At 36.2% G+C, this 7,898-nt stretch overlaps 1 protein-coding gene across 1 annotated transcript; it reads right to left on the bottom strand.

Moving 5' to 3' along the window:
- Positions 1-3,948: 3,948 nt before the first annotated feature.
- LOC100954855 (olfactory receptor 481) lies at positions 3,949-4,887 on the bottom strand. The gene has a single exon (XM_003781496.1). It carries the CDS (start codon positions 4,885-4,887, stop codon positions 3,949-3,951), a length of 939 nt encoding a protein of 312 aa, XP_003781544.1.
- Between the last annotated feature and the right edge of the window lie 3,011 nt (positions 4,888-7,898).

Genomic DNA, 7,898 nt, shown 5'->3' with positions numbered 1-7,898 from the left:
ATATATATAAAACTAGGTAATCACGGTGGCTCACTCCTGTAATCCTACCACTCGGGAAGGCCAAGGAGGGTGGATCGCCTGAGCTCACGAGTTCAAAACCAGCCTAAGCCAGAGTGAGACCTCATCTCTAAAAATAACAGGGCGCTGTGGCAGGCAGCTATAGTCCCAGCTATTTGAGAGGCTAAGGCAAGAGAATCACTTAAGCCCAAGAGTTTAAGGTTGCTGTGAGCTGTGATGCCACAGCACTCAACTAAGGGCAACAAAGTGAGGCTCTATCTAAAAAAAAAAAAAAAACAAACAAAAAATAGGCCAGGCATAGTGGTGAGCAGCTGTAGTCCTGGCTACTGGGGTGGCTGAGGCAAGAGGATCACTTGAACCCAGGAGTTTGAGGTTGCTGTGAGCTATTATGCCACTGCACCCTAACCTGGCAAACACAATGAGACTGTCTCAAAAATAAATAACTAATTAATTAATTAAAATTCATCACCAGTAGCCTCACATTAAAAGAAGCAAAAACTATTTTTTTGAAAAAGGAAAATCAATGCAATGCAAGTATACGTTTAGTGTCAAAGTGTCAGAGAAAGAAATGAACTATACAGGTAACTAGAGGAGCTAAGAAAGAAGTGAAATATACAGGTGACTAAGGGAGCTATGACAGACCAAAAGGCAACAGTTGTGATAAATAATTAAGAAATAGTATTGGTTACATGGGTAGGTGCGTGATGATTTTGTTACCATTCCCTATACCTTCACATTGCAATGGGAAAGAAAGAACTTTCTTATAGACTCTTCAAATAATTTTATTGATGTGTAATTAACATACACAATTTAAATATACAAGTTGTTGACTTTTAACAAGTGTATATACCTGTATAACCACCACCACAATCATAGCATGCAACGATTTCATCACCTTCAAGAAGTCAACTCTTACTTCTTTGCTTTAACTTCCTCCATTACTACAGGGTAAATGCTTTACAAAATCTTGAGAAAATGTCTACCACTTCCTAAGTCTAAATCAGAGGAGGAAAATTTTTCTTGAAATTTGTGAATATTTTATTTTATTTTATTGTTGTTGCAGTTTGGCCAGGGCCAGGTTTGAACACCCCACCCTCCATATATGGGGCTGACACCCTACTCACTGAGCCACAGGTGCCACCAATTTGTGACTATTTTAAAATCATAATAGAATCTTTTAAAACAAACTCCTTGCAGTACAAACCCCTGTCTTCTATGTAGCAATCTAAAATCCACAGTAAATGGGAACCTTAAAAAAGAAAAGCCTTCTGAAAAATTTTTGACTGACCCCAGCAGAGATATTATAATTATCATTGATCCTTACTTCTTGACTCACTTTATTTGGGAAGATGATTTTTGCCACCCCTGATTTTCTTTTCCCTCTTCTGGAGGGCACCCACTAGTTTAACACATCTTGCATATTTCTAAGCCTTCATTCCTTCCTCCCCTGGAAGGAGCAAATCAGCTGATCATAAATTTTGAGGGGACAACTAGATGTGCAATTATATTAGTTTTCTAAGGCTATCATAACAATGTATCACAAGTCAAGGGCTTAAATGCAGAAATTTATTCTCATGGTCTGGAAGTTTAAGAAGTTGGCAGGATTGGTTCCTTCTAAGGGTTATGAAGGAGAATATGACCCAGGCCTCTCATCTAGCTTTTGGTGGTTGACTGGCAATCATTAGTGTTCCTTGGCTTGTAGAAACATCACCCAGATCTCTGTCTTTATCTTCATATGGAGTTGTCCTTATGTGTTGCCTATGTCCAAAATTTCTCTTTTAACGACAGCAGTGGGGGCTCAACCCCTCCAGTATGACTTCATTTGAACAAATTACATCTACAACAAACCTATACCCAAATAAACTCACTGATGTTTAAGAGTTCAGTATAAATTTTAGGAGAACACAATGCACCCCAAAACAGCATCCCAACCTTTCTTCTTCTTCCTTTCTCTTAGGAGAGAGCCTGACCTCAGTGTTCTTAATTGCTCTTGGCCATGCTGTAAACTCACCAGGAAAGGCCAAGTCTCATTGGGAACACCTGATTTTCTGCCCAACAATAGTACTGCCAGAAGGAAAGAGTGTCAAACTCTGGAATTCATGGCAGGAAAATACATGTGTCTGTGAACATAAGCCACGTTGTTAATTGTTAAGAGCCACATTATCAGCTCTTTCATTTCTACGGGTAAAACTTTTCTTTCACATATACTTTTCCTTTTTTGCCTTTTTTTCATTTGATTCAGAACTTGGGAGGCAAAAATGAGTGTAAATACAAAGGACTGTTAACAGTGCCAGATGAAATCATATCCTCTACATCTGGGTGATTGAATTATTTTAATCCCTTAGAGTTGAAAAACAAAAGATAAATCTCCATATGAATTTATCATAATCAATTGGGGGAGCATTTAAGCCTCTAGATAAAAGGTACTTAGATAAGGATGAGGTCAATATGTGACGTATCTCTCTTTTGAGAGAAAGAAAGAGAAGAAAGGAGGCAGACCATTTGGATAGGTGTGCAGTGAGGGCTACCCCAACTCTGTTGGAGTACTAGACCTCAAAAAAGGTGATAATTATTGGTAAAGAAAACAGAGCAGAAAGAATAATTTAGAGAGAAATATGGTAAATTCAGTCAGAGAACACGGAGTTTGAGAGTCCTGGGGAAAAGCCCAGTGAAGACATTCCTCTGTCCTCCAGAGAAGGTTGTCTTTGGAAATAGGGAAGTAGGGATACTGTCACCATACAAGTGGCAGGTGACCCCATAGGAGAAGATGAGGTCACCCAGGGAGACTATGGGGAGGAAAAGTCTGAGGATAAACTAAAGTGTGGAGGGCAAGATGAAAAGAAGGCCTACCAGAAATAGTCCGTGAAAGCCTCCAACCACCAGAGTGCAGCCTATCCACCATGACCCAAAGACGACCCTTTGCCAGACTGAAGTCATACCTTTGATTGCCTTTTCTTTGAAAAAGGCCATGTTTCACAATTAAGATTTCTTTAATTTGGTTAGTGAAGAACCCAGGAATGGGAGATCAGCTTATAAAATGGTCCCTCCCTACTGTCTCAGGATTTGTCTGACATTATTACTGTTCTATTATCACAAAAAAATTAAGTAAAATATTACTCAATAGACATCTTTTTAAGAGACTTTATAAAAATACATGGCAAATGTATTCTTTGCCTGAACCAAAATTCCATGCCTCTTGACTGTGACCAGTTTTTCAAAGAAAGTCTAACTATCCCAATCTCCTATCCCAGAGAAATGTCCACTTCCAAAATTCTACTTCAGCACTCATCTAGAGACTTCAGTTATGAGAAGAGTCATCTGAAATTTATTTAGAGTTTCTTCTGTGTTATATGTGGATTGGACCTCTTAATGGCCAAATAGAAGAATCATAATTTTTTCTCTGGCTTAAATGAAATTAAAAATAAGTATATGATTTTCTGAGATACCTCATACATCATATCATTTTCCCAAATCTTAAATATCCATTCATGATGGCAGGACAGTACCTGTGAAGAAAGTGCTCAGAACTACCTGACTTGTCAAACACTATCATTTTTCACACAAGTATTGAAAATTTCTTTTCCAAATGTTATTTCACAAGATAGAACTAAAAGAAATTTTTTCTTTGATTAAAGTACACTTCATTATGTCTATTTAATTTGAATTCTGTAATTGGTGAATGGGAAAGATTTCAATGGAAACCATTTTCTGAGGTACACTGACCTTGAACATTCTATACTTAATTTGAACCCAGAAGATGCCCACAAAAATGACACAGTTAACTTTGTAAATAGAAATAAACATTGGCTTTCTACATTTAAAAGAGCTCTTCAAAATGATATAATAAATGATAAATATCATTAAAATCTCAAATACAAATGTTCCCAAAATCAGTGGTTTTGTTATTTATGGGCTTATATCTGACTTAATTCAGGAAAGCCAGTGTGTTCTCACCATCAGTTTTCTCATGGCTGCTTTTACCTCCTTGTTCCGGAGACTGTAGATGAGAGGGTTCAACATGGGGACAACCACTGTATAGATCACAGATGCTACTTTGACCTGATCAGCTGAATAGCTTGACTTAGGCATCACATAAACAAACAAAACTGTCCCATAAAACAAAGTGACCGCAGTGAGGTGGGAAGTACAGGTGGAGAAGGCCTTGTTCCTTCCCTCAGTCGACCGCATCCTCATGATGGAGTGGAGGATGTAGATGTAGGACACGATTATGGTGAACAGTGTGCTGATAAGGACTGACGCGGAAGAGATGGCAGGAGATATTTCAGCAATGTAAATATGACCACAAGAAAGTTTCAAGAGTGGGAAGAGATCACAAAAAAAATGATTGATTTTATTTGGGCCGCAGAAGGAAAGGTTCATCAAACAGCCTGTAAAGGAAGAGGCGTTCATGCATCCACCCAGGTAGGAAGCACCCAGTAGGAGGAAGCAGACTCTGGAGGACATGTGGGTGGAGTACAGCAGGGGAGAGCAGATGGCCACGTAGCGATCGTAGGCCATAGTGGCCAGCAGGAAGCACTCTGTAGTTCCAAAGGTGACATCAGAAGCAAGCTGGGCTATACAACCAGTGACTGGGATAGTCGTTTTTTCTCTTAAGAAACTGATGAGCATAACTGGTGTAACTGATGTGGAATAGCCAATATCCACAAAGGCCAAATGGCTAAGAAAAAGGTACATTGGGGTATGAAGCTGTGGGCTGCTGCGGATTAAGAGGATTATGCTAATATTTCCCACTATGGTAACAATATAAACTGCTAGAAAAACCACAAAGAAAATGGCACATAGTGTAGGATTATCTGTTAGTCCCAAAATAATGAACTCTGTCACTGTTGTATCATTTTCAGTCTCCATCTACTCACTTAATGATGCCTATTGAAAGCAGACCAGATCTCACTATTAATGTATATGCCTAAATAAGATCTTACAATGCAATGTTTTAAATGGTAACTTTGTCTTGTTTTCAAAATATTTTAAGAAATATTCTTTCACTCTGCACAGAAATTTTCTTTTCAAATTTCAGAAAATATTAAAACTGAGGAATAGTGTTTTAGGACTCAGCTATTTTCTTCTATTTGCATAATTTAGAGTAAATTTAATCCTGAAAAAGATATTTCCAGCAACATTGATTATAATCACATAAACTATGAATAACATAAATGTTTATGGAAAGGCTAACTCTTGATTTCCTGTTCCCATCCCAAAGTGCCTCTGACCCAGTGTTGTCTATCTTAGCAAATTCTGTATTCATCTGTATAGTTGACTGGGCCAACAAACACTGTATGGAGTTGACTTTGACATCTCTTTCTTTCTGACTTGTTTCTTTTCCTGGAACAAAAATTTTCACCCTCAGTTATACTAATTAATACCAAGAACTAGATGATGTCTATATTCACAAGATGAAAAGGCCAAAGAGAATTTTTATTATTGTTATGAACTAAAAACCATAGATATTTTGCAATGTCTCCCAAGACTTATCTCCTACCCCATACCTTCAAATTTATGAGATTGTGTGAAGCAAAATGGAGAACCCAGGTATAATTATGGACTAGGATTAAATAGAAAGCAAATGGAATTTCCTGGAGGATCTGCCTTAGATAAATTTTAACGTCACTAGTTCTAATAAGCAGCTACAGATAAATAAGAAGTGGGAGCATTTGACATGGTGAGTGGAATTAGAATAATAGGGATGGAAATAGCTAGATAGAAGAGCTACGGAGTTATACTGAACAAAAAATTAATTGACATTTCAGACTAATGGCTTCTTTGTTCAAAATACAGTGCATGATGAAAAAAGGGGAGAATTGTTAGTTACGTTTATTCTTTCCTATGTCTCTAATTTAAAAAACAACATATTCTTCAAAATAATTTGCTTTTTCTTCAAGAAACTCTATTTGAAGGATCATTAGGAAAATATATAGCAACTATGCTCTGACCTAAACAGTCTATCAAAATATTCACTCAAAGTTACATGAGAATGATGACAACCATATGCTATGGTATGCATAGTACTAGAATTATGTGTCTGACTAAATTCTTAAACTCTAATTTTCTTACCTATATGAAAAGAAAATAAATGCGTCAAAGGCACAAATGCTTTTGATGTTGAATGTGGCTGCCAGCATGGAAGGCAAAGTGCTGTTCACCTGTTAAGATCAGTTCGTAGCTCTGTCACAGTCTATGGAATCACCAGCAAGTGGCAAAACTCTCTGATCTGCTGTTCCTTTACCTGAGTAAAGGAGAAAATAATATATACCACATGTGAGTTTTGTGATAATGTGTCCAATGTGGAAAAAAATAAAGCACTGTTTATACAACAAACAGAAGCTCAATTACTAATACTTTCCTTGAAATAATAAACTCGTAAGTTCTGGTACATATGAAAAGAATCAAATATTTTTGTATCCTTAAAAAATAAGAAGTATAAGCTAGTGACTTATCTACTGTAACAGTGCATATAGGCACCAAGAAATTGTTGCTATATAGCAAAACCATATTTAAGTGAGGTTTGGGTCCTTTGGGATATTATTTATTTTACTCATAATTACAAATTAATTAATTTGCTTGTTTTGGAAGATTACGTTGATAATCCATTGGGACATAGAAATTACATGTACACATCTATTGGGACAGAGTAAAAACCTGAACACATGATTATGTGAAGATGTATGAATAAAATATTATCTAAATGCCCAAGGGTTCTGTTTAACTTTTCAACAGTGTTTAGAATGATTGTTGATATTTTTAATTACCTGAATAATGAAGGGATATATTTTATTGATTTGCAAGTGTGAATTCTGATAGGTATATTAAAAAATTTGTATAAATATACATCACGTTTATGTTTATAAATGGATTTCCAGGTTTATACATATATATGAAGTTATTTCCTTAATTTTTCCATCAGAGAAATGCAATCACAATTGCATATTTATGAAATCAAATGAAAATACTAACTGGTCAAAGGAATACAGGGAGAAACACAAAAGAATTGAATTTACAATACTTTACAACAAAATTAACAATTAAATTATGGGCAAAACTATAGAAATTGCAGAATCAATTTGTAATTTTTTAACTCTTTTTAGGGGGGTACAATGTGCTGGTTTTGTATACCATTTGAAATATTTTTATCAAACTGGTTAACATAGCCTTCACTGCATTTTCTTAGTTATTGTGTTAAGACATTTATACTCGACACTTAGTAAATTTAACATGTACCCTTGTAAAATGCACCACGTAGGTATGTGCCCACCAATTACTATCCCTCCACTCACCCATTCCACTCCCTTTCCCTGTCTTCTCGCTCCTCCCTTCCCCTCTTCTTGGGCTATAGTTGGGTTATAACTTTCATATGAAAACTAAAAATTGGTTTCATGATAGGGCTAAGTACATTGGATACTTTTCCTTCCATTCTATTTTTTTTATTTATCAAATCATAGCTGTGTACATTAATGCAATCATGAGGTACAATGTGCTGGTTTTATATATAATTTGAAATATTTTCATCAAACTGGTTAACATAGCCTTCACGGAATTTTCTTTAGTTGTGTTAAGACAGTTATATTCTACACCTAGTAAATTTCACATGTACCCTTGTGAAATGCACTGTAGGTGTGATTCCAACAATTATCTTCCCTCCACACATCATCCCCCCTCTCCCCTTTCCCCTTCTTCTTGGGCTATAATTGGGTTATAGCTTTCATAAGAAAGCTATAAATTGGTTTCATAGTAAGGCTGAGTACATTGGATAATTTTTCTTCCATTCTTGAGATACTTTGCTAAGAAGAATATGTTCCACCTCCATCCATGTAAACATGAAAGAGACAAAGTCTCTATCTTTCTTTAAGGCTGCATAATATTCC

This window comes from Otolemur garnettii, unplaced genomic scaffold (assembly GCF_000181295.1).
Source record: "Otolemur garnettii isolate 467f Iridium unplaced genomic scaffold, OtoGar3 scaffold00001, whole genome shotgun sequence".
NCBI classification, from domain to species: Eukaryota; Metazoa; Chordata; class Mammalia; order Primates; family Galagidae; genus Otolemur; species Otolemur garnettii.
This window is presented reverse-complemented; position numbering and strand designations above follow the sequence as displayed.